The 27358-nt window shown below is 44.0% G+C and overlaps 2 protein-coding genes across 5 annotated transcripts in view; one reads left to right on the forward strand and one right to left on the reverse strand.

Annotated features, from left to right (window-relative positions):
• DOCK1 (dedicator of cytokinesis 1) overlaps positions 1-27358 on the reverse strand; it is a 251333-nt gene that overhangs the window by 116755 nt on the left and 107220 nt on the right. The window lies entirely within an intron of this gene.
• Positions 13506-27358, forward strand: part of INSYN2A (inhibitory synaptic factor 2A) — a 39966-nt gene continuing 26113 nt past the window's right edge. Inside the window, exons 1-2 of the mRNA XM_085064610.1 lie at positions 13506-13645; positions 25789-26941. Coding sequence (XP_084920736.1) covers positions 25794-26941 — 1148 coding nt within the window. The 5' untranslated portion in view covers positions 13506-13645; positions 25789-25793. The remainder of the gene's footprint in view (positions 13646-25788; positions 26942-27358) is intronic.

Consider the following 27358-nt stretch of genomic DNA (forward strand, 5'->3'; position numbering starts at 1 on the left):
AGGGAAGCCAGCTGTCCCAACCTGGACAACTGAAAATTCAGCTATACTGAAAGAAAACAAACCTAAACCCAACACCAAAGCATCTCTTTTTTTCTCTTGAAAGGATGCCTTCTTGTTTAGAAACACATTTTCTACTTAAAAAAATGAATATACAATTCCAAACTGTGAAATTATTTCCAGTTTCTGTAAAACTCCATTCAGAAGGAACACTTGAAGAGGCACAGGAATGCTCCAAAAAGTACTTATTTTCCTAAATCACCTTTCAAATAAAGATACTCAGTGTTCAAATGGCTCTTGAACAGATTCAATAAGGGAAATTTTAGTTTTAAATAATCCCCACAAGTAACATTAACACAGAAATTTCAGAATGAGAAGAGAATTCCCTGCAGGGGAGACAACACATGCCAACACTTTCTTCCCTCAGGGCTAAACCATCCTATTTTAAACAGCCTTGTCCATTTGCTCCTAGCAAAACATTTAAATTGAAATATTAAGCTCTTTATGTATAGAGAGAAAATCTGAGAGGAATCAAACCTACACTAAGTGATGTCTCATTAAAATCTCCCTGTTACCACGGTCAGCAATGGATGAAAAAGTCTAAGTTTCTTTTTTTTTCCCCATTAAATTCTCCTTACATGGCCTTAAAAGACTATACAGCCAAATAAATAAATGGGTGAATATATTAAAAAAAGCAAACCAAACAAAACCACTTGAATTAATTCCCTGCATTTTGGCTTTCAGAACATTTCCATAGATTTTACTTTGCTGAAAAGGATTTAAGTCCTTCACAATTCCCAGAGACTTTGTGAAGATAAAAAAATGAAATCTTCTCTTTGCTTATAACTTGTATTCTCTCAGTATTAGCAACAAATAAAGAACTAAAAATCGATTGTTACCAATCCTAGAAGCCACTCATTAAATTGTCACCACTTATGGACTCACAAGATAAAAATTCATCTTTAAAATATTGCAAATTTCATTTTTTTGCCATGTGAAAATGTAAAATCCAATTTGTCTGCAGACAAGTTTGCTCACTTCAACAATATATTTTATATGATTTATGGTATAAAGGTATTACACAGCCCAACATGGATAAGGCAGAGGTTGTCCCATAACTTCTTCTTTCAAAGAATATTTTATATTATAAAACAGATAAAGACCTGGATGGAAGTTTCAGCTTCCAGGGCATCCTAAAGGGAGTTGGACAAAGATTCCTGAAGCTTTTGCCAGCAGCATCACCCCAGCAAGGGCAGGAAAAAGAACCAAAGGGAAGCAGAACACCCTAAGGCACATGAATTTATTTCTATGTACAGAAATGCATACGTGTATTCCTCACAGCATTAAAATAAACATTTCTTTCCTTGCAGTAGAAAACCTGGCAGTAAATTCAGCAGCACTTTCAGAGACAAAACCATTTCATGGCTGCAGCAGCAGAGTAAAAACAAGTGCAAAATGTTCCCATTTGTCACATTCTTTACCAAATCCACACCATTTCCCACTTCCTCAGGCCAAATCCTGCCTGCTGACCACGAGAATCAAACAAGGGAACATTTTTCCTTGCAGAAAACGAAGTTCACACCTGCAGTAACAGCAGTGAGAAATAGCTGGGGGTTTTCCTGCTGCCACAAAAGCAGCTTTTTGCCAGTCAGGATGCAGTAAGGTATTTTCAGTGACAAACTTTGCTTCCAGAACTCCTACAAAAGATGTGCCACCTCCTTTAGCTGATGGGACTGAAGGAGTTCAGAGCCTCCCTAGGCAGCAAAACCTCTTTTAGGTCAAGCCAGGGAAGCTCCATGCAAAATGCAGAGAACTGATAGGGGATTTTAGAGATTAATAGCAGTTTATTTAGTCTTGCAAACCTTGTTTCAGCTCAGAATGTATTTTACAGAGCCTGATTTGATCTCCAACAGCTCAGCCTCGGTCAACAGAAAACTTGTTTCAAAGGGGAAATCTCATTTTAAAGGGAAAATTTGTTTGAAAGGGAAATCTTTTCCTGAGTGCCTGCAGGAATGAATGCAGGGAAACCCTCTGGGAAGGAGAGCCAAAGGATCTTCACCCAGATCAAAACCCAGCCCTACCTGTGGTCTTCTAGCACCTGAAGGAGCTGATGAGAAAGATGGAGAGAGAATATTTACAAGGAGCTGGAGTGACAGGACACAGGGAATGGTTTCCCACTGCCAGAGGGCAGGGAGAGATGGGATTTTGGGAAGGAATTGCTCCCTGGGAGGGTGGGCAGGAGCTGGGATGGAATTCCAGAGAAGCTGTGGTGCCCCTGGATCCCTTGAAGCATCCAAAGCCAGGTTGGAGCAGCCTGGGACAGTGGAAGGTGTCCCTGCCATGGCTGGGGTGGCACTGGATGGGCTTTAAGGTCTTTCCAAACCATTCCATCATTCTGAGATTCCCACACCCCAGCAGCTCAACTGAAATTCCCCCTGCAGAAGGTTTATTTGTTAGAAACTCGACGATGCACACAATGGGAATAGACACAAAGAGTTCCCTGATTCCAAAGTGCTTTGCACCAACTTCTGTAAAAAGCAGGCAAAAAAAAAATTAATGAGATGCTTTAACAACACCATTTATCATGTTTCTAAGGCTCTTTTTCAAAAAAAAAAAAGTCCATTTTAACCAAAAAATGCTTCTCTTTTAAAGCTCCACACAGTGTCAGTATTGAACAGTGCCCTTCAATGGAACCCACAGTGCTTAGGAGTTCTCAAGGTCAGTACAGTTATTTCTGGTTTTCTAAATGCAATTGCCTTTCCTCGTGGTTTTTTTTCTCCCTTTGCTATACTAAACATTATTTCACTGAAAATCTACAGAACTGCCCTCAATAAATCTGTTTCAGGTATCTTGCTTTACTTGTCTATTAATGTTGGTAATAAAATTATAAATACAGTCATAAAGTACAGAAAATAACTGTATTTATGGGAATGGCCAGTACTCAAAGAGTGTAATATAAATAGGAAAAGCCATAAAAAATGTTTTTAAAAATAATTTTGCAAAAATGCAGCAGTGAATACAGGAATATAACCACTGTGGTGCCAGTGCCTCACCTCCCTCACAGGGAAGAATTTCTTCCTACCTAATGTCCAATCTAAATTTGCTCTCCTTCAGTTTAAAGCCATTCCCTGTTTCCCTGTCTCTCCACACCCTTGTGAATATTCCCTCAAAAACTCACTGAGGAGCTAAAATAAACCCAAACCTGTACCAATGAGAAACACTATTTTTCATTTATCCAACACAATTAATGTTGGAAGCCACGGAAATAAACTTTGCTGCAGAGCAGGGGAAGAACTGAAGGTTTGCAAACACCTTAACAAGGAAAAGATCACTGAAGACAATTGGCATTCCCTGCTAGGGATTTGCTGCAATCCCAAAAATTGGGACAACTCACAGGTAGCAGGGATATTGTCTCTGCAGCACTATGACAAATCATGGGAATACCAAGGGAAGATAAATTATCTTTTAAATGAAGCCCTTTCTTCACAGCAGACAGGTGATCCTGCCAGATGAATACACTGCTAAAAGCAACAGCCATTTTGAAGACAAATTATCCCATTTTTTGATGCTTCTCGTTCGCCTGTTGGAACGTAAATTATTTAGCAACATTTATTGAGGGGCTCAGCGAGCTTGAGAGATAAGGGATGTGTGCAATCAAAATTTAATTGATGAAACCACGCAGTCTGGATATCCCTGGATTAAAAAGCTCCTTGCAGGAGGAGGTCTCTTTGGGGAAGCTTTTGCATTTGGTAATTAATTCCTACCTTTGGTTCTCTCAGCACATCACACCATACCCCGGGGGTTGTTCCCTTCCTGAGTTTTTGGGACACAACAGAGCAGTTATGGGAAGGTTTTTGGGGAAGCAGGCTCTGATGTGGTGCTGCTCCCAGCTTTCAGAGCTGCAGAAGGTGACCCAGTCCTTGCAGACAGGAATTACTGCCAGGCTCTCATCAGCAGCAAAAATAAAGACACTCTTCACATTTGCATGATATCAAAATGAAATCCTCATCACAGGCAATGTTCTCATTCCCTCCTCTCTGAAGAGCAGGAAAACTGATGAAATACATGCAGAGTGATAACAGGCTGGTCCTTTGCTCTGACTTCTCCAACTTCAGCTCAATTTTCTGGGATATTTTATGTTATGGCAGCAAAATTAATAATATTTACACAAATGTGTGCATCAATATGGTAAATAAGAGAAATACAATTTCCAGACAGGTCACATTCCAAGTGACAATTTCTGTTTCAATACTGACAGATAAGAGGAGCTGAAAAGATTAATATCCCAAAGTGGCAAACAGGGGATTTCACAGGAGTGAAATTGCTCCTCCCTGCCAACAGGAATATCCTCACCTCACCTGCCTCTTCCCTTGGAATTTGGCCCCCAAATCACAGCATTCCCTTCCACCCCTGCCATGGCAGGGACACCTTCCACTGTCCCAGGCTGCTCCAAACCCCAATGTCCAACCTGGCCTTGGATCTTCCAGGGATCCAGGGGCACCACAGCTTCTCTGGGAATTCCATCCCAGGGCCTGCCCACCCTCACAGTCAAAAATTCCTTCCCAAAATCCCGTCTAAATCTGTTCTCTTCCAGCTTAAAGCCACTCCCTGTGCCCTGTCACTCCCAGCCCTTGTCCAAAGTCCCTCTCCAGCTCTCTTGGAGCCACTCAGGCACTTAAAGGCTCTCAGGTCTCTCTGGATCCTTCTCTGCACATTCCCAGCTCTCCCAGCCTGAGGAGAACAGAGCAGAGTTTCCTCCTTGTCCCATGTGCACAGGTCGTTTCTTGCACAATTTCACTTCACCAGTAACTTCTCCAGGTTGTTCAATTTTATAAAACATGAGCAAGGTTTGCCAGGAGCAGAGGAAAACTTCCTCAGCACTTCCCTTTTCCAACAAAGATCCATAAGTCCAGGTTGATGTATTTTCCAGGAGCTGTCTGCAGGTGTTTGGAGAAGCAGCCATAGCTGCCTTTTATACACTCCAAAGGAACACAGACCTGTTTAATACTTTGCATTTAATTAAAGGGAAGACCTCATCTGCAGAACCTGAACACGATAATACGTGGGCTGAGTCTCCAAGAATGACCCAATTCTTCCCTAATGTTATTAAATTTGAATTTTATTTCTTATTAAACTCACAGCAACTCAGCAGACTTTGGGGGATTGTCTCAGCCAGCCTAGTGCTAAACAATGTGCAGGCTCCAGGAGAGCTTCAAAGGTGCTTCATGAAAAGAATATGAAATCAATCTCTAACTTGCAATCTAAGCAAAAGGAGATGAACTTTTCCATTGTGGAGAAGTGAATTAATTAAACCCCTCTTTTATTATGACTTGGGACGATGACCAAAACCTTCTGTATAATAAGCTCCAACAGGATGCTGCTGATAAAAGGCTCTTTATCCTCTTCCTACCTGAACTCAGCAGAAATCCAACAGGACAAAAGGAGACATCAACAGGGTAAAGGACAAACTTCCTGAAGTAAATAAACCACAGGAAGTTCCTCTCACACACAAGATTTTGGCTTTAGATTGATTTCAGATCAGTAACACATACTTGGAAGTGAAGAAACAAATGGAACATTTTAAAGGCATCTCATTGCCTTCTCCATTCTGTGGAACAGTCAAGATCACAGAATCCCACACTGGTCTGGGTGGGAAGGAGGTCAAAATCATCCCATTTTCCCTCTGCCATGGTAGGGACACCATCCACTGTCCCAGGCTGCTCCAAGCTCTGTCCAGCCTGGCCTTGGGCACTGCCAGGGATATCCTCCTGAAGGAAGGAATGGAATATTTGCTCAGGAAGCTCTGCTGCTCCCACATGAAGCCAATTCAGGTTCCTCTGTCCTGCCAAGTCAACCAAAGCCCACCTAAAACATTTCAGGGGAGTAACTTCTCTATTCTCTCACTACACCAAAGGGGCAAAACATGTTTTGACACTTTTCCTCATGCTATCCACCACACTCTATATATTCCAGCAACAACAAAGCATTTTGAAGTGCTGCTTTTCAACCACCAAAATAAATTCCGATTTATAACCGAATTTCATTTTCCTCCCCAACTTCGTCCTGGCAGAACTCAGAAGGGAAAGAAGTAAATCCCTCCCAAAGAAGGAGTCGTTTATCATGTTCTAACAATACCACTCAGACATGAACAACAGGATTAGAGATGGATATGCAGCTCTGGAATTGCTTTCCTGGACGCACAGCCCCACCGTGCAGGCGAGCAACGCAACTTAAGTTGAGAGATGGTTTTTAATTACACATCCACACTTAAATGAGAACTAATCTCTCGCTGGAAAAAGCAATTCAATCCAAAGCAAGATTAAAATCAGTGGTATAAAATGTTCCCAAGTCCAACTCAGCTCCTCAGGCTGCAGTGGAAGTGGAGGGACAGGGAAGGAGCTGGTTTGCTCCCAGAGCTCAGCTCTTCCCAGCTCACCCTTCCTACAGCATTCCACCAAAATGCACTTGGATATCCCATAATGATCCTTTTTCCTTTTTTTTTTCCCATCTGGGAAGTAACAAGAGGACTGTGCAGAACCTCTTTGACATGTTCTGATGCTCAGACTCAGCCAGGATTTCCTATCCCAGCCCTGCACACCCAGGAATCTGTCCCAAGGTGAAGTAAAATCAAAGCAGCACAGGAAAAGCAGCTTTGAGATAGGTCCAAAATATGAAATAAATATTAAGAAAGAATGATTAAAACTAAAAGCAGTGCACAGGCTACAGCAAAACCCCAACAGAATGGCAGAGGGGTGGAACTAAATGGTCTTTAAGGCTCCTCCCAGCCCAAAGCATTGTGTGATTCTCTGGCTAAAATATCACAGAATTCAAATGTGGTCCTGCATCTCTACATGATACAGTACTGCTTAGATATACTAAAAATACAAAAAAAATGGGAGAAGAAAAATACCAAAACATCCCAATTAATCCCAAGACCCATCTTCAGGTCTCAAAACATAAATTAAATGTTTTGTTCCTACTAATGCAACAGTGTCATTATTTGGGAAGTATTTTCCTGACATTATTTCCATTTACAACTATCACAACTGATTTTTTTGGGGCATAACCAAAGCAGAAGATCAATGTGAGTTATGGCAGAGCCTACAACACTCATCCCACTCTTGACGTTTGGCAAAACTGGGATTTGTAACTCCTCTTGAAACGGCTGAAAAACACTCATCACCTGTTGAGGAGGTAAATTTAATCATTATTTTTAAAAAATGCTTTAAAAATCCCTCAGAAAAGCTACTCAGAGCAAGACAAAATGTTTTTCAGAGCCAAGGAAGTAGCTCTGATGAGGCTGTTCCTATAAGTAACTGTGAGGTATATGGACAATTTCTGCATAAAGAGAGTACAATCATTACCCAAAGTCATTAACTGGGAGGCAGGAATTAATATGTTTACAATTCAAGCCAAGTGATAAATATGAATATATAAAAGGCAAATACCCATTGCATCCCTGTGAATTATTAAAACTCTTTCTTTCCTTAATAAATGGAAAAATTAACATGGATGAGCATTATGCTTTTTCCACTTATTGGAGGTTTTTTTCCTACCCAGGAATCTTCACCTTGTAATTTTTGATAACACCTGAAATTAAAAAAAGAAAAAAGGCCAAACAACCAAAAAAGATGCTGAGAAGGGATTGATGTGGAAACACTCAAATATTAGGGCTTTGAATTCCCACAAGTAAATTGAGGAAGTGCTGCAGTATTATCAAATCAGAACTTTATTTCTGGGTTTTCAGAGAGTTCATCCTTTTCCTCCCCAACAGCCCTGCCAGTTATTGGGCTTTTCCATAATGCTGATGGACACCCTTTGGATATAAAGCAGCTGCTAATTATGCTCCTCAACCACTGCTAAGTATTAATATTTAAAGTACTGAACTTGTTTAAAAATTGAAGAAAATCAAAATGTGGTGCTGCTTGGAATGTTTTTAATACAGTGTCCCCAAGCTATAGAGGACAGAGCCATTTTTACTGCACTGGATTTTGAAGAGCCACAAAACAAGGATTAAGGAGGACTTCATTGGCCTCTTCTGTCAATTGTAAACTCATTTAATGTCATTATCAGGCTTCCCATATTTTTCAGAACACAACTTTGGGAAGTACCCTGGGCTTTTAGGATTTCCAGACTTTTCAAAAGAACTTCTAGTCCTTTCTTAAGGTGAACTCAGACATTTTAATACATAAAAGAATTGGGTCTTTGCACAGTCCATCAGGAATTTAGCATGTTCTGATTTGCACAAGCTAAGTTTCTAGGTCATTTGATTTAGAAAAAAAAAACAAATAAGGGAGTAGAAGCTCTTAATTGTGAGCATATGGCTAAATTTTAGGTGCCCATGATGCTGCAAACTGCCTCTTTATGGTCCTTTTTTATTCACTGCCATCATATTTCTCTGTCATGTATCAAAGTTATTAAGAGCAATTTTATTTTGGCACCTGCTTAGGGATTTTAGAAACTACACTAAAGAGTTCATTGCTGAAAATTAGGGCCAGAATACTTCATTCTGGTTTAGGCTCAGAGCAACAGAAATAAAAACGTGTGTTGGATTTACTTCTGTTCGCACCGTTCGTTATTTCTCTCTTCCACAATTTTGTCTGATTTTCATTTTTCCCTTCCTCATCCATTTAATTTTAGCTTGTTTTCCTTCCTGTCAAGCATTATGCATCAGGACCAGGCTGCTCTCTGGGCTTCTAACTTGAAGGCAACATGTAAAAGCACATAAAAGTCTGGATTTTTATGCTATGTTCAAATTTTAAATCGTTCAATATTTCAAATGAGAAAACCTTACCGAGGCTTTGGGAGTTTACATTGCTTTATAACACTGAATGTTCTCCAGTTTGACAGAAAAGTTGCATTAAATCCTCCATCTAATGAAATCAATGTTGTATAAATAATATATTATTCCACCAAAGAGCAAATAGGAATCAGATGCAAGTTATCCCCATTATTTGTTGGATTTGCCTTTTTTCTGCCCATAACTTAAAGAGTTTGAAGATGGAGTTCATGCTCATCCCAGATTTCATTAGGTGCTTAAATCTGAAACAATTTTTTCTGAAGGCAATCAAAAGTATGACCAGATTTGTCATTTTTTATTTTTAAGCAGGGCAGGATTTTTCCCTTTGCCATAAAGCAGTCAGACAGAAAACCCTGGAATTTGGGAAAGTCATCAAATAAACGAGACAAAGCAAAATATTAACCAAGTTGGCAAAATGTTCCTTTAAAAAAAAAAAAAAAAATTCCCCCACACTTCCAGTTCCTCAAGACATCTTAACAAGGATGTAATTTCCCATTTGCTCTCCGGGAGCAAATCAAAGGGGGTGATTTATTATTCAGATGGGCACAAAGGAGTTCTGCAATGCAAAAAGAAGGGCTGTAAAAGCACAAGTCATCAGTAATGACGACAGCCTAAACTGCCTTTCAAATATGAACAAAATGCAGCCATTTAGGGCCTCATACATCACGTTCTCCCAGACCCTCATTTATTTCCCAACTGTACAGGCTGCATGAAAATGGGACCAGGGAGGGATTTGGCATCTGCTGAGAACATCTTTATCAGGGAAGTGTTGCACACTGGGAGAGAGCAGCTCAGAATCCCCATCTTGGAAGAACAAACAAGGATTTCCAGTCACCAGCTTAGCTCCCTTCCCAAAACATCTGTATGCTGAAAAGGAACTTTTCAGAACTAGAGACATAAAGGAAAATACAAAAAAAACTTCCACTCCTATCTTAAGAAAATTTGGATTTCTTGATAAACATCCCCAGCTATATGGGCTCCTGATGAGACAGCATTCAAGTGGAACCCAAAATCTCAGCTCTAGCTGGTGAGACCTGCTGTTAGGTTTTTCTTCCAATGATCTGCACAAAAGGAAATTGAGAGAGAGGACTAAATCCTGCTCATTCTGATCCCAACCAAGCACAGAAATAACTACCAGAGCTAATGAGGTTACTCAGCATTTTTCTTCTCTGAGCAGAAAACCCACAAAGAGCAGTTCCCTCAATCAGCTGTTTAATATTTCAGCTGCACACAGGTATTATGGGTATTATACACACATTCTTAAATCCACTTAATCTTCAAAACGTTCCTCCAAGTAAAGAGATGTGGAATTAGCACTTTGCAGATAAAGAACAGACATCAGCAGAGGCTCAAATGAATTGTCCAAGCTCATGGAAAAAACTTCCTATGGAGCAAGAAACTGCATCAAATCTCCCAAATTTCTACCAAACAGGATTCCAAGATTCCTTATTGCTCTGGCATCACAGAATCCATCCTTCCTCAAAGTAAGGAAAACTCCAAGGATTTGATTGCATGAAGAACTGTTTGAAATTCCAGCCAAGTTTGCCTTCAACTCAGCTGGAGCAGAGGAGCATTTTTAACATCCTTCCACTTCTCTTCCAATGGAAGGTTGGAGGAAATAAATAAATAAATAACCAATTTAGCCCAGGTAGTTATCATCCAAAGGCATGGAAATAATCACCTAACTAATGGGAATGAAGGTTCAGCAATGTGGAAATACTTGCTTTCAGCAAAGACAGAATGACAGCATTGGTCCTAAGTGACCACAGAGAGAAAAAGCACAACCTTGTCCACAGCTCTGCTCCAAATCAAGTGAACTTCACCCTTTTTTCACCTCCAACAGAGGTGGGAAGCTCTGCAAAAAATTAGCCTGGTGCTTAAGAATTAGGAATATCCCTGGGAACCCAGCTTGGCTATGTAGTGTTGGGATTTAAATTGTGCCTCCTGAAATAATTGACTTGATGTAGATCCAATGTATAAATACACACAGGTGCCTCCCCAAATTTATTATCTAATGAGCAGTGTGGAAGAAGGGCCCTTTACTGTCCTTCTCCACAGAGAGTATCACTAAAAATCCATCTCACTGCTCTCCAACCCCTGCTTTGCTCACTCAGCCCAGAAGTCCAGGGCAGGACTTCCAGCTGGATGTGCCACACGAAGGAAGCACTGCAGCCCCAAGCAGTGCTCACTCCTCCCTGGCAGACCCAGGGAGAAAAAGCCAATATGGGGAGGACTGGGAAGGACACTCCATCAGAGAGAAAGCAATCTGTAACCTAAAACAATTTATTGTCTCTTCTCTTTGCACCCTCCCAGGTCGAAGCCCAGCTCTTCTCCCCCCTCTCAAGCATCTCTTCAACACTACATTTCATTATGCAACAGTTGTGCTCAGCATTTTTAAAGGCTAAAAAATTGGCGAACGGGACGATGAAGCATTTCCAATTTCCCAGTATATTTACTTCTATGTGTTTTTACAGTAACATGAAGCATGATAGTCAGGAAACTCTTTATTTTTCACAAACCTGGCTTTGAAAAATCCCTGTGTACACCAACGGTGTCAGCAGTTACACATGAATCTGGTCCACATCAAGCAAGTACTTTTTAATTCCCTAAAAATCTCCAGAAAATGCTGTATAGTTTATAAGTGGGGCATATGCATAATGCTGTGCAAGACTAATCAGCTGAGACAACAGCTTCTAAATATCATTATGGAGAAGACAAGAATGATGTTTAACTGCTGCTTCTGTCAGAGAGATTCTCCTTTCAAGTCACTCAGGATATTGAGCAATAGTAGTTTCTTGCAGTAATCATGGGCTGGATAAACTCACATTTTCAGCTTGTGAAACAGCAGCAGCATCTCCTACCACTGATCTGTTTGCTCCGAGGAAGTAGCCTACGTTATTTCAGACGTGGTCACCCTACCATGTAATTTTACCCACGTCTGGATCCAGGCTGCAGCCAAAACCACATTTATTTTCGCACAGAGAAATCCACAGAGGACCTGGGATACAGCAAGTCAGCACTGCTGGAAAGCAAAACAGAAGGGAAAAAAAACAACAGTGTGGTGGTTGCTGTTGCATCAATAAGCAGGTCGATATTTAAGTTCTTCCCAATAATGTCTTTGGAAAAAAAAATCTGATAAAATACTATGAGAGATCCTAAGTGTGATCAAAGCCATGCCACCAGCTCAGCACAGTCCCTAGCCCGGGGCAGAGCAGCAGGTGGAGGCTTGGGCATCGAGTTTAGGGATCGGCAGCAGAGATAAGGAGCAGAGGGAAGAGGGCAATGGGAGTACCTGGACAGGTAGCAGCCAGGGAGAGCAACGGAGCTGCCCTCTGCTGACTGTCTGCTTTGCTGAACGCTGCTCTGCTCAGTCCCGCACAGCCAAACTGCGATTGAAGCAGCCAGGCTGCCCGGGAATCCATCCATCCATCCATCCATCCATCCATCCATCCATCCAACTGCACAGTGCAGGGTGCAGGACAGCTGGATCCACCCGATCTCCTGCCCCAGCACAGCCCGGTGCCCGAGCTGGCACCAGAGCGATGTCCCAGCGCTGCGGCAGAACCGCCAGCGCCGTGCTGCAATGGGCTGCTCCAGCTAATTAACTCCAAAAAGCACCCAGGACTCGAGCCAGTGCTTCTGCTGCATCGTGTCCTTGGATGCCTGGGCTCCCCAGTGCCCAGCTGGGCTGTCCCTGCCTGCTGTGCCATGGGGGTCACGGTGGAACGTTTTGGGCTAATCTAGCTGCTTTCATCTGCTGCCTCCAATCAGGGGTCGCTTCAGTAACCTCAGAATCAATAATCCTCATTGACATTAATGGTGAAGGCAGTGCTGTGACAGAGAAACTACATGGCCCACACCTGCTGGCACCTGCGCTAGGGGAGTTGCCTGGGGAAAAGTATTTATTGAACAGCAAAACTCCTGGGATTCTCAGGATGAGAGACAGACCCACCGCTTCCCAAATGGAAACAATTCTCGTGCCTCTCATGGCATTTTCTGTCTGCCACTGAGGTTAAATACACACGACCCATTTAACTTCCAACTTTTTTTTTTTTTTTTTTTGAAAAGCATCACTGCTAAACCGTCTATAAAACGAGAGAAAAGGAGGAAAGATGGGATTCAAGTTTTACGCAGAGGATCACGTTAATCAATCCCCCCTGCCAAACTGCTTCGCTCTGAACTTGCGTCCATTTTATACGAGGTTTCAAAGCAAATGGGAGCAGCTACTCCTTCAGCACCTCAAACACTTCCCCTCCCAATAAAAGGCAGCCGTGTGGCTTTAACCCAGCGCTTCGCTGAAATTCCCAGCGGATCAGCATCACCCACTCTGCGGCTGCTCCATCGCTCCCGTAGCGCGCCTGGCAAACTGGGCTGCGCGGGGCTGGCGAGCACGGCTCTGCTATCACCGAATCCCCGCGCACGGCAACCGCAGCAATAACGAAGGGCTCTCGGCGAGCGGCTGCTCCCCGCTTCTCCCCTTGGTGCGCGCACCGAGCATCGCTCCATCCCAGCGCTCCATCCCACCTCCCCCGCCCGCCCCCGCCGCCAGCCCGGCCCCCGGCTCCTCCTCCCCGCTCCCGCCCGGCTGGGGGACGCCCGCCGGTCCCGCTCAACAAGTTCCCCTCGGCGGGGAGCCGGCCGAGGGGACCCCCCGACAGCGAGCCCCCGCCGCAGCCCATGAGGGCAGCGGGGGAGCGCGGCGGCGGCGGCGGCTGCGGCTCCTCCGGCGGCTCGGCGGCTCGGCGGCAGATGCGCCCCGGCGGCGCCCAGGCTCTGACGGCCAGCTCGCCCCGGCGGCTGGAGGGAGATGCTCGCCCTGACCGCCGCTTCTGCGTGAGGAAGCACAAGGTAAGGCTCTGACCGCCCCCGCCGCGGCTCGCTCGCCCCGACCCCCCGAAATAGCCCGAGCTCTGCTGCTGCCGGCGGAAAACTTCGTAGGGATGGGGAGAAAGGCTGGCGCTGAGCGGCAGCGTTATGCAATAGCGTATCTGCCTGCCTGGGAACGGCTCCTGCATCCAATAACTTTCGTGACAGATAAGGAGAGAATATCCCGATACGCGACTCTCTTCTAGAAAAATACCAGTGGTTCTTTGCCTGCTCCCCTTGCAGCGGTGCCTGGGAGGGGAGAGGTGTAGCGGGAGGATTTTTGGAGGATGCACGAAGTGCTCTGGCTTTTCACATGGCTGATGGCAAGGAACTACCGCCGCTTATTAACTTCAGCCGTCCTAATGAAGTGTCCGTACAGCGGCGATGGAGGAACACGGGATGTGTTCATCGCCTAACTTGCGGTACAGCACTTCATTAGCAGCCCGACCAAGCCAAAAATCCTCCTGGGGGACTGAAGCTGCTGCTGTTCAGCCAACTGTGCTCATGGACACGCAGGGCTCTCCCGATTTAACACAGCCGAGCCCCCCATCACCAGCACCGAACACACAGAGCCCGCGGATGCCGTGGAAACGCCTTAGGAAAACGGGACAAAAGGTAGCAGGGATCCATCCATCCCCCAAGTCCCAGCCCTTGCATCCTGCAAGGCATCCCGAGCTTCCCGCTCTGCGTTTCCATCTCGCCTCCTTGGCTAGTAAAAAACCCGAGCCGTGACCTCAGCGCCTGCACTTAATGCCATGTTTACGGAGAGTTACGGCAGCGAGGGGATGCAGGACTGCAGTTCCATGCGATGTGCCTGGGGCAGCCGGGGGGGCTGCCAGCCCCGCCAAAATAGGGACATCTTGCACTGCTGGGAGCAGGGAATAGATTCCCTGCTGATGTCACCGTCTCCCGAGGGCTCTGCTCTGTCCCAAGGGAGCTGTGCCCCCCTCTCAGCCAGGAGGCAGAACAGGGAATGGTTTGCTTTGACCTTGCGTGTCTAAGCAGCTTAAAATCCTGCACGGAGGAGAATTTAACTCATTAGGCTCTAAGACCGGGAAGTTTGGGGAGACCTGTTTATCCCAACCTCAGGGAATCGTTTCTTTTTCCCCACTGACTGCTGGCAAGTGCTAGGAAAAGGCAAACCAGTAACAGGTCACGTCTGATAGAAACTGGGAATTTATTCCCTCCGCTTAAGTGTTGGATTGTGCTCAGATTTATAGGGCTGCCAGGAATGCTGCATGTATCAAGGTTAAAATCTGGCTGCTGGATGGAAAAACTACTAGCTAAAAATAAAGAAATAAATAAATAAAAATAATCACATGATATGCAACTATGTCCTAGCCATGTACTGGGATTAATTTAATGTCAAATTCCAAGCCAACAGAGCAACAGTGAAAATAGGAAAGCAGGGAGAGGAACATATCTCCTCACTCTTGGTGTGGTGCCTCTTGGTGTTCCACCAGCCTGCTCATGCCTGTCTGTCTGGATTACAATGGTCTGTTCCCTCTGAGTACAAAGAACAGTTCCAAGTTAAAAGCTGGATTTTCTTCTGGCATTAAAAATTCATATTCAGATGAAAATATCTCAGGGCTCAGGTATTACTAATAGATCACCTGGAGGGTGATATTCTGCTATACAGTGGTGGCGTACTGTCCCTGATTCCAGGAGAAATCCATAATGTAGATTGCTAATCCAGAGACTCAGATTTAATTGTTCTATTTCCAGCAGCTCTAAGATAAAATCCTGCCCCAGAGTTTAAGGTGCTGTTGCATTGAAAGCATCCTCCCTTCACAGAATGGGGAAGGCTGATACTAAACCAGCTTTTTTTAAGGCTTTTTGTAAGGATGTCACAATGCCCTTGATGAAAAATGTTTGTTCTTTAGGACTCAGTCATTATTAACTATGTGTCTTTTGAATGAGATGCTCGAGATAATTCGAACCCTGGATGGAATCAGTGCCTTTCCCTGGGACTGACACCTAAAAAACCAGCTGGGCAGGAGCACCACAAGAGAAAGTGTTAAGTTCCTTATGGAGAGGGCTTAGAGTTCCTTATGGAGAGAGCACTTAGCATTCAGTGCACCTTGGACTAACTGAGCTCCTCAACAAGGAGCTCATAAGATCATCGCTGCCCTGTTCCCCCAGTTCACCACTGCACTGACAGAAGCATTTCTGCACGAGAGGCACACAGATCACATTGGAAACTCGAATATATATATAATTCACTCAGAAAAAAGAGTGGCTAAGTTCAGTGGAGAGGAACACAGGGAAGGAAAACGTGGTGAAGGAAGGCAGGAGCTGCCCAAGTGCCGAGTCACGGAACGTGCGTCACCTCCCAGAGCAGCCCCACCAGTGAGCAAACCCCACTGGTCACCAGCAGGACACTGCCTGGGAACCCAAACTCAACCACAGACTGTCCACAGGGCAAGGAAACAGCAACACTGATGTTTGCTTCTGGAGGATTTAAAAGCCAACTTAGCCACGCCAGTCCTTTGCCGTGACTGATGGGGGAGAGAAAGCCAGGGAAACGTGTGAGCTTGCCAAAAATCCCTGCTAAAATGTAAGGATACCTCCACAGAGCTCTTGAGCTGTGATGTCTCAAGGCCATTCCTTATCCCAGCACAACTGGGATGTATAGTCCCATAATTCATGCCCACTTGAGGAAATGACAGTAAATCTAGAATATCTGAGACCATAAAAAATTCACGTGATTATCTGAACTAGCTATTAATAAAAAGCTCTTATATTCTGCTTTATGACAGGCACGATTTAAAGAACTGCTGAAAATTTGTGCAAGATATTAAAAAACATGTAAGCAACAAATCTATTTTATAGCCCAGTACTCCCTTGTATTTTCACTAATCAGTTTGCAAATTAAATAGGCTTTATGAAAATGAGATCATGAGCATATTTTAAGGAAAAAAAAGCATCTCAGAGTGGTAATTTCACTGGGAGTTCCACATTCAGCCTTCTGAAAACTTATGCTTGCTTAGAAAATCCTGTATAACCTCTGAACACACACAGGTACGACTCCCTGGGCATTGACACTCAATTTTAAATTGTTATTGACCACACAGAATGCGCTCAGAGCGTTCTCTTATTGTAGTGGCACATCCTCATTTGAAGGCTATTTACTCCCATTTTCCTAAGTTCAGGCAGAAAAGGGATCCCTTAATACTCCTGAGAACAGTTCATCCTGTTCATGCTTTTGCACAGCTCTGCATCTGGGTGATCAGTGCCTGCAAACTGCTCCCCATCCCAGCACAAGTCCCACAGGCAAAGAGAACTGGGTGTAAAAATAACAATTCTGTGACCAAACAGCAACTTCTGGTGTCCTTTCTGCCTGCTTTTCTCTCCCTTTAGTGGTACAGAACACCAAGCCTGATTTTAAACCAGTTTTTCCAGCTAGATCCACAGGGTTTGATACAGAGGAGCATAGAGCAGTGAGGGCCTTTTTCACACTCTGAATTAAAGAGATGGATTAAAAAGCCCTGGGACTGAAGGCCTTCAAGTCCTGCTATGTTCAGGTGCAGACCTGAACTTCTAAATCACCACAAGAGATTTCTGTCCTGGCAGGGAAGTGCTGGAGCTCTCCCATGTCACACTGCCCAGAGCTGCAGCTATCTGGTCTCAGACTCAGCCCCATCAAAAACAGTTGTTAAACATCTCCCAAAGCCCAGCCTTGACTCGTGTTGGTGACATCCGTGGGGAAGAGAAGCAGGTTGCTGCTGTTATTTTTGCCAGCCCATCATTGCTGCAGCAAGCCTATAAATAAAGCCCACGTAGTTCCCAAATTAAACCAGTTCAAAAACAAAAGCAGAGGAAGCTCATTCCATCTGGTCTGAGCGAGGAGGAATTGTCACAAGCTTATAAAAAAAGGATTTATTCCTTTTGTGCTCTTGCCCACCTTCCCTGCTTGTTTTACAGCTGCCCTTCCCCTCCTCTTCCATTTTTTTTCCCCAGTTCTCATGTCAAGGTTGTGATCACGTTGCTTGGAACAATTTTGGTGAGGTCAAAGCTTATAAAGCCCAACCGTGGTGTAAATGACTTTTAAAATCTGGAAAAGGGCTCTCTGATGCTCAGTACAAAACCATTTAAGCAGGTATGTGAACTCAGGACTGTATTTTAAGAGTTAATAACATGACAAGTAGTTTTGGTCTGGTTAGTTGCTTCCTGGGAGAAGGAAGAAGAGGGAATTCAGTAAACACACTAATTTTGGTGTATTTATCTATAAATAAGCACAAAATCTACAACAAGCCCAACATCTCCTTCCAACCATTAGTAATTGGCTGTTCACGCCCATTTTGTAATTATATTCATTATTCTCTCCTGCAAATACAGAAGAGAAATGAATGAGATATCCACAAGTACAGAAATTTCACTTGTGGATCAGTCGAATACATTTTTGTGTATCAAGGCCATCGGCAAATAAAACACAGCGATATCTCTGAGGAGCTGACAAAGAGACAGATAAAACATCCCACTGCTGGAGAGAGTAATTCAGCAGAAATTATGCTTGAACTGCCTGGTAACAGTGATAGCACTGATTCCTTCTGGAGACTGAGCCCAAGCTGCTGAATTCTAGAGGAATTTGTGTGTTTTAGGTAGTTGTGGTTGAGCAAGGTGGGGAGAATAACATGATGAATTCCTGCATTCACCGTTTGTAATAAAAGCACCCAAAGCCACAAGAAAGGTGATGCAAATTATGTGTCTGGTAGCCAGTTGTGGTGTCCTTCCCAGACAAAAAATATCCTTGAGAAGGTCTTTAATGATTAATAAACCTAATCATCCACATCACAAACAACCCATCCTAAAATCCAGAATCACAGGTTTGGGTTGGAAGAGACTTTAATATCATTCCAGCCCCTGCCTTGGGCAGGGACATCAGGTTTATTTTAAAATCTTATTCCACACTGTCCCAGGTCCACAAAACCCAGGAGCAATGTATTCAGTGTCTCCACACATCTGCACACTCTCACTGCTTCCCTCTTCATTCCCCACATCGTTCTTCCCACATGGCACCAAAACTGTTACCTGCAATGAGCTATTTCCATCAGCCTTCTCCCAGAGTCCTCCTGTTTGATGAGAAGCTGGGATTTTGGGAGTTGAGCTTTGGAGCATTCACACTGATGCTCGTACTTAAGACAACTTCCCCTCACACCAGACCTTGCCTCTTCCTTCGCTGTATTTCAAAAGCATCTTAGAACCAGCTTTGATGAAGCTTTGCAGCTTTAGGGACTGTAATTCCCTTCAGCAACTGAAGCTTTTTGCTCTACTAAAACTCTCTTTCTGGGTAACTGATGGTTATTTTTGTACAATGCTCTAGCAGGAGTCAGACTGCTCTGTGCACTTTCCCCAACCCCAGCACGCTCAGCTCCCCCTGTGCATGGATAATTCACAATTCCAGCAGAACCAGAACCTGCTTGAAACCAGAAACTTCAGGAATGTGCTCCTCCAGAAGGTGAAAAACAACACAGCTTTTATTTGGTGGTGACTGCTGCCAGCAGTGGAGTGCAAAACCACATCTCCCAGACAGATCCTACTCCCCAATTAACATCATGCTAATGATGTCATGTTTTAGCCCTGAATTACCCAGCTGAGTTGTCTAACAACACTTCCCACCCTCCCCAGCTTGTCTGCCTGGAATCCTGATCCAAGCAGCAAGAGCTGACGAGGCTCTGATGCCTTCCAACTGCTGACCCCAGACAAGTCCCTGTCATCTCCCATTTGGAGGGAGCTCCAGCACCATGGATCACCTGCATTCCCAGGGGAATGCTCTGATCCACACAGGTTGTTCTCCACTCATCACCTGCCCAGCAAAATTGAGGCTGCAGGATCGAAGCCTGCAGCTGGGACCTGCTTATCTCCTTTCTCCTCTTCACCCAACACTTGAAAATCTAGGATGAAGGAAGAAAACCAGCTGCATTTCCTGCAGGGAGTGTCCAAGGCCAGGCTGGATGGGGCTTGGAGCAATCTGGGACAGCAGGTGTCCCTGACCACGGCAGGGGTGGAATGAGAAAATCTTTAAAGTTCTTTCCAACCCAAACCATTCTGGGATTTTGTTCTCAGTACCCAGATCCCTGTCTGCAGAGCTCTGACAGTTTTACAACCCTGTTGGTCAAAGCTAAAGAGCAGAACTGCTTTTTCCCTGTCATTTGCCTGGGTTTTTTTTCCCAAAACACCTACAAAACCTATCAATGTTGACTAAGAACAATTACAACTTAGTCTATTCAACAGTAATGCAGATAAGGAACTGCCTTTAAGCCCTTGCTTTTAACAGCTTGCCCTTTAAATTATTCACCAGAAAGTCCCATAAAAATGAAAAAGCCTTCCAGTACAAGTCCTGTGGCTTTTGGACTCCTGGAACCAGCAGAGTGTGGGCAGAACTATTAGGGATTCTCCTAGCAACCCATCCTCATCAGCATCCTGCTCCTGCGAGTACCAGCTGGAACAGGGACAAAGCCTTGCCCAGATTTACGTGGCAAAATAATGCTAAAGAAACCTTCATTCCTCTTTTCCTCGTAGCCAGAACTGCAGGGAGAAAAATAAGCATCATTCTCTTAGCAGTGACATTATTTTTTCCAGTACACTAAATCCCAGCAAATGTTTGAGATCGGAACACTGGGAATTCACAGGGAGTATCTTGTGACATTGCATTTGTTCCACTGGGAAGTTAATAGTTATTAATTCACCCCATAAGTCTATGCTGGTTTTAATGCAAGTGCAAATCTCCCTGTTAATGGTACTATTCCTTGCAAAATTCTATTATGGGGAAAATAACCCTTATTCCCCAGAATTTTATCACGTTGAACGGATTCCTTTTAATTTTATGCATGGAACAATATAGGAAGCAACAAAACCTAAGTATTATTAAAATTTGTGTTCAGAAAGCATTGTAGAGATGTCAAAACTAAAGAAAATTGCCTCTACCAGCTGCATTCAGGGAAACTGGCTTGGTTTGTAAAGAAAATTTTAAGTAGTTTATCCTCCAGTAGATTCCTGTTTTATCGAAAAGTCTCCAGGCTTATTAAATCGTACATTTTATTTGTTGCCACTTAGTTCTAAAGCTGAAGCTCACAAGAGCATTTAAAGGCATTTAATGGGTATCTCAGCCATTAGCTATGATTTTATACATCATTCTTACAGAGCCTGCCAATGGATGGGAGGGGAAAAAAGACAAATCCATAGGATCCTGTTTATTCCAAAGCAAGACTTCCAAGGCACTTGGAAGTGCAGCAGTAAGAATGACTTCGGCATTGAGCAATAAATAAGGAAGTTCAAAAGAGAGAAAATCCAAGTTCAGTGCCTCAGGGTTTCCAAACAGAGTTAAAAAAAAATACTGGTTTGACATTTAGCAGCACTGCTAACTCTGTTATTCTACATGAGCAGTTCTGTGATGAAATGAAGACAGGCTGGGCTACCCCATCAGTTTTCCTAATAACACCAAGCAGTGCTTGTCATCCCCTAAAAACTGGGATTACCTGCACCCTCAGATTTATCTGCAAGTCAGAATTTATCCTCAGTCCTTTCGTATTAAAACTCCTCAAAAATTCCTAACACAGGCAAAGTTTCTGCAAACAACTCATAATTAATAACTGCCTGAGATAATTTGTATTTTCCAACATTTTGACCATGACAGTCCTGTTTACTGGACACTGCTTATATTTAGGATGATAATATATAATTTTTAAGTTTCTAACATAACAATACTGTCAGTTAATTAGCAATTAGATTCCTTTGAAAAGAATCAAAATACTCCTCATTTAATGGAGTCAAAATGTATGGGATATTGAGAATTAACATCAGGTTTCTATACTGGATCTGTTTATATGGAGTAAATCTGAGTTTCCTTCTGCTCTTTATTTTCAACAGTGCAATTGGATGAATATTCTATGCATACACTTAGGACTTAGAGACATCAAATTGTTTTTGAGAAATAAGTGGTTTAGGGTGGTATTTAGGCCTATAAAAATTACATGAGAGGCAGTGGGGATTTCTCAGGAGAACGTCCAGCCTGGAAATATTCCGAAGCCTAAAGATGCTGCAGATCACTTCCCCCTTTACATGGAAAAGGCCAATTATTTTCAATTCCCTACATTATTTTAAGCCAATACATCCACACACCAAATCCTGTGTGCTCTTAATACGTGCCCAGATGTTTCCAGTTGCATCTCCAAAGCCTTCATTTGCTCTGGAAAGCCAAGGACTGAAATCTGTGCTTTTCATCTGCATTTGGAGCCTGGAAAGTTTAAGCCCACTCTGCGTATTAACACATCCTGAATCTGCTTCTGTGTCATAAAACTGACAGAAAATAAAATGGAAATTACAAGGTGAGCTCCAGCTCTCCTCTTCTCTCATTAACCAATCAGTCTGGAAATTCCACACTGTAATTCTCCTCACTGAGCAGTGACTCTGCAGAGTTTGGGATGCAGAGCAAAGGTCCTGCGAAGATCTGTGTCACCTAACTGGTGGTTTCCATAATTACCCTGAAGATTTTTTGCCAACTTAAAGCTTCTCTGTGCACCACTTTTTAATTATTATTATTATTTAATAGATTATTTCCATATTCAAACATAGAGGGATGCTGCTTAAGGGTAACCAGTCACAAGTTAATAAACAAATCAAGGCTAAAAACTGAAAAAAGAAGCTTGTGATTGCTTAAATATTTAGTTTAACAAATCATGTCTTTGTTTGGAGTAAGTACAGATAAAAAGTTGAACTCTATTATCTGCATGTAATTGGCATCTGCAACTAAAATTCAAATTCAAAGGCTTTATTACCCCCCTGACAGCATGAGCCATAAACTGAGAAACTCCAGCTCAGTAGTTGCCTTAAGTATCCAGAAATCCTGCAGAGACAACACCGTGGTAATGCCTGAATAAACCAAAACTGGAGGCAACACCTTGTCCGACCCAAAAATGAAACAAAACAAGAAATATTCCATGAAGTCTTTGCTGCAAAGTGTTTAACTCACAACTGACTCTTTGCTCAACTGTTCTTTTATCAGCTGAGCACAGAGAGTTCCCCTCGGAGACACTGGGATCCGAGCAAGGCTGCAAAAAAAAATCGACTTCTTTTGGTTGTTGTCATTCTTAATCACAGATATCTCTCAAATTATTACTCCCAGCTACTAGTGGGAATAGAAGACTCTGGATCAGCTAAATCAATCAGGCCTGTGCAGTTGGGAAAGGGAGACAAGCAATTCTGGTGAAGAATCAATTTATTGGCTATTAAAGACATGCTTAAAATTAACTGCAGAATAAAGTTCCCCATTTATCTATGCTGTAGGATATCTCCAGACTCCTGCTTTCTGCTGGGTTATGGACTCCATTAATTCCCTGTGAAGTCATCCCAAACAGACCCAGCCATCCTGCAGGCCCCAAAAATGATGGGATTCAAGTGGGAGGTGAAATCATCTGCAAATTGAGACAGGTCAGAGACACTAATGAAATATCAAGCCAATACTTGAAAATAAATTGCACGTTAATGGATCCTGCTGTCAAATAACCAAGGGCCCAAAAACTCACTTTGACAACTCTGAGGAATCGTGAAGAGATGCTTCTCAAGGGTGACTTTTAGAGCTAACAGCCGATTTTTGTAACCTTTTTGGGTAAAAATGTGTCTTTTCCAGACACAATTGCTGAGTATTTCACCTCTTTGTGAATGCAACATTTCATTTTTGCTACAATGTCTTGGTAGTGCAGGAACTCCCACTGGCAGATTTGAAACTAATGCCTGCAATGGCTGTTGCGTTCCTGTATTTAGGTTATTTTGGTCAACTCATTCATTTACCAAACTGTTGTGGGATATTTGTTTCCATTAGTTCTAAAGTGCAGAGTTTTGGGGTTTCACAGCAGTTCTGACAACATTATTTTAATGTGGTCCAGTTGCAAGCTAAAGCACTGGGTTAGTATCTTACACAGCACTTTTTTCACCCAAACATTCCCAAATTCCAGCCCTAGGTAGACAAAAAGATGGATGTTTGCACTCCCTACCTGCTCTGTTTGCAGAATGTCCCTCAAATAAAGCCTAACTTCATTCACAACCACAATTACAATTAAAATACAGCCCAAACCAGCCAGGACAGGACATTAATGCTCCCCATCAACTCCTTATTTAGGGTTTCAACTGGAAGAAAAACTCCTGACATTCATATGTAGTTGATTTATTCCCCTCCAAATCTGTCCTTATTTGTACCTCATGTGTTAAAGGCACAGAGATGACTGATCTGATCTCCCACCCCAGCACACAAGGTCACTGGACCACCCTACTCCAATTTTATCTTCAGGCTTCCCCTTAGAATTTCCATTTTATTCTCTCTTTTCCCCCCAAAACTGGGACTTGGCGACCTTGATATCAGATCCTAGGTCTGAATATATAAAATATCCAGTTGAAAACCAGGATCTGTCCATCTCAGATTCCATTGGAATGTGTTTGTCCTGAATTTTCCCCTCTTTTTGCTTTTTCTACAGACTTTGTACTACATCAGTCACAGAAAAACTTCCTGCCCTTCAACAACTGCAGCTCCCTCAACACTCCCTGAGCATCACAAGTCAGACAGAAAAAGGCAAACTAAGGGGATTCTGGAATATTTCAGTTCCTTGTTCAAAAATTACTGGGGCCAGGGAATTAAAACATGAAAAAAACATTAAGTAATGACATATTTTCATGAGATTTTTGACCCAGAAGTCCAGCCTTGGACTGTCTGCCATGCACATCTGTCTGTATCTTTAGGGAAGTGTTGCAATTACTTTTAAACCCCATAAACATTCAGTTTTCCACTGAAAGTGATTTCCCCATTATACTTTCTTACTTTAAAACTAAATATAGACTAGTCAAGGATTCGCTCCCTTGTGCCCCTGAGTTGGCTTTCTAAAACATATGCTATTATGGCACTTAACTCTTCAAGACTTTCACATATTTTATTAAACAGACAAAGGAATTTTAATTAAAAGCATGTTTCAGATACACCTGAAAGTCCCTTTACTTGTTTTACATTGTACTCCTGAGTCCCGCTGAGGGCTGAAATAGGAGATAGACGCAGGATATTTGGATTAAGTGGGAATTTGGTAATTCAGCATGTCTCAGGGAGAAATTTGTGCAACGGGAAAGGAAAAATTACAACTTCAAATGAGGTGTAAAAATGAAATCTTAATTATGCAGCTCCTACAGATCCCCTATGATCTGCACAACCACTGGGGTTTTGGGGTTTTTTTGGGTATGTGCTGTGTTAAGCACTTGGCATTTTCTCCTCCCTGAGGAGGAGCTTATATTTCAATGGCAGATTAAGTCATTTCAGCGAGGTTTGGAGGTTTTTTTAGTGCTTTAGGATCATTTGGGATAAGCAGCTGTATCATAAAGGCACATTAGTGCTTCTAGGAAAGGATGAGTCGTTTTGCATTTGAAGCAAAACCTTAATTGATGCACTGCTGACTTCCTCCAAAACTTCACCAGTTCATAAATTCTACACATCCAGCAGTACCAACCAGTTGCTAATAATAATTAAACAGTATTTAGTGTTAGCCAGGAGGTAGTTTTTTTATAAAAATCCAAATAATGACACCTCTAACGACCCATTAATTTCTTGCAAAGAACGCTGAATACATTACACAGCAGAAATGTGTTTGGTAAGCAAGCACACTCTAAAAATAATGCCAGTTTGACACTTCTTGCTACAAAACATTTGCATTAAAGGAGAATTAAGGGTGGGCAGAGCTCTAAACTTTTCTTTACTTAGACAAAGAGACTTGGTTTTCAATTTCCCTGTGGTTTTTACTAAGCATCAGGTAAATTCAGAGGATTGGCTTCCTTGGGGAAATTGCTTCCTGGGAAGCCTTGGCTGGGAAGCCACGGTCCTGTCCTGGGAAAATAGATGTGGAGAAACTTCTGGTACCAGGAAATCTCCCCTCTGAGGAGGAGATGTTCACAACAGATCAAGATAAAAAGCACAACTAAGGTACAAATCTCTAGAGAATCACCAAGGGCTGCGACTCGAGCGAATCAAGCACATCGGTTTTGAGTTGCAGCCATTTCAGTGGGATCAGAGGAAGGAGGCCCCAAAAAAAAAAAAACCTGAGGGGAAAAAGTAACATTTGTCTGGTAACTTTTTGCACTGTTTTTGGCTGCAGGCATCATGGTGAGTAAGGAGCCCAGCAAATGCTTACTCACCACCTCGGACAGCGACGTGGAGCCCGCGGCTTCGCTGGCGCTGGAGATGAAATACGCGCTGGACCCCAACCGGCAGATCAAGAAACGCAACAAAGCGCTGCAGGTGAGGTTTAAGGATATCTGCGAGGCGCAGAACGAGCAGAGGGACAAGCAGCTCTCCAGCTCCTCCACGCAGGACCCCGACAAGAGGGAGGCCAAGGCCATCGCCTACAAGACGGCCTACCGCAAGTACATGACGGTGCCCGCCCGCCGCTCCATCCCCAACGTCACCAAGAGCACCGGAGTCCAGACTTCCCCCGACCTCAAAAAGTGCTACCAGACCTTCCCTCTGGACCGGAAAAAGGGGAATATTCTGAAAAGCGCCGCGACGGTGGACGCGCTGCCGAGCGAGAACAACGGGTTCCTGCTGGAGGTGAAGGACAGGGAGGGCCGGGGCTCGGCGGAGGCCGCGGCGTGGGGCAGGAAGGCGGGCAGCCTGCAGACGGCCGAGTTCATCTCCCACATCTCCGAGCGCGCCGCGCACGACGACGGCGCCGAGGCCTGGAAAAGCAGCAGCGATTTGCACAGTTCTCCCAAAGAGCCTCCTCCTCTGCCCGGCTTGGCCGAGCCCGGCGACGAGGAGCCTGCCCGGCCCAGCCGGGGCAGAGCGGCGGCGCGGCTGGGGAGCGACGAGGCCTCGCAGCCCCTCCACGGGAGGGTGTTCAAGACTGAAGTGGCCACGGTGTACCTGCCGGCCTCGCAGCCCGACCTGCCCGGCCTGGCTGACTGGGGGCCGTGCCCCGAGGAGGACGACAAGAGGACGGTGCAGCTGAACGGGGTGCAGCCCCCGGCCGGAGATGCCCGGGCGTGCGCGGCGCGGCCGCAGTGCCCGGCGCCCGAATGTAGTGACCGGAGCCTGCAGGTCAACGTGGCGCCCGCAGAGGAGAGCCAGCCCTGCCGGACGGCCGTCGCCGTGAGCCAGGAATGCCAACAAATCGTGCCTCACACCGAAGTTGTGGACTTGAAAGCGCAGCTTCAGATGATGGAGAACCTGATCAGCTCTAGTCAGGAGACCATCAAAGTGCTGTTGGGTGTTATACAGGAGCTAGAGAAGGGAGAAGCTCACAGGGAAGGGTGAGTAGAAGCTTTTTTACTGAGTATGAGCTGACTGAAATGCCTTTTCCACCCTGGGTTTGCAGATGCCGCCGCGCCCCCGCTGCCATGCACGTGGTGCTCCTCGCACGGAGCTCTGCTGCTTTAGGGGAAACCTGCCAGCAGCACTCAGATTGCTATCTGCTAGTCCCAGGGTGTAATTAAGTAATTATTTAACGAAGGGCCCATAATACATCTTCTTGTGCCTTTTCTAAGGAGCACAGAACGAGCCGCTCTCCAAACAGGATTAGTGAGGATGTTTTCACATCAGCAACTTGCATTAGCCGTAATTCCTCACACGGCATGAAAAGCAGCAGCAAAACCTTAATTCTGTAAGAGACTTACCTTTTTAAGATTAAGGGATATTATTACAACTCCTAACATAATTCCATTAATGGC

The sequence above is a fragment of the Lichenostomus cassidix genome, chromosome 6 (assembly GCF_008360975.1).
Source record: "Lichenostomus cassidix isolate B80296 chromosome 6, HeHo_3.0, whole genome shotgun sequence".
In the NCBI taxonomy this organism is placed as follows: Eukaryota; Metazoa; Chordata; class Aves; order Passeriformes; family Meliphagidae; genus Lichenostomus; species Lichenostomus cassidix.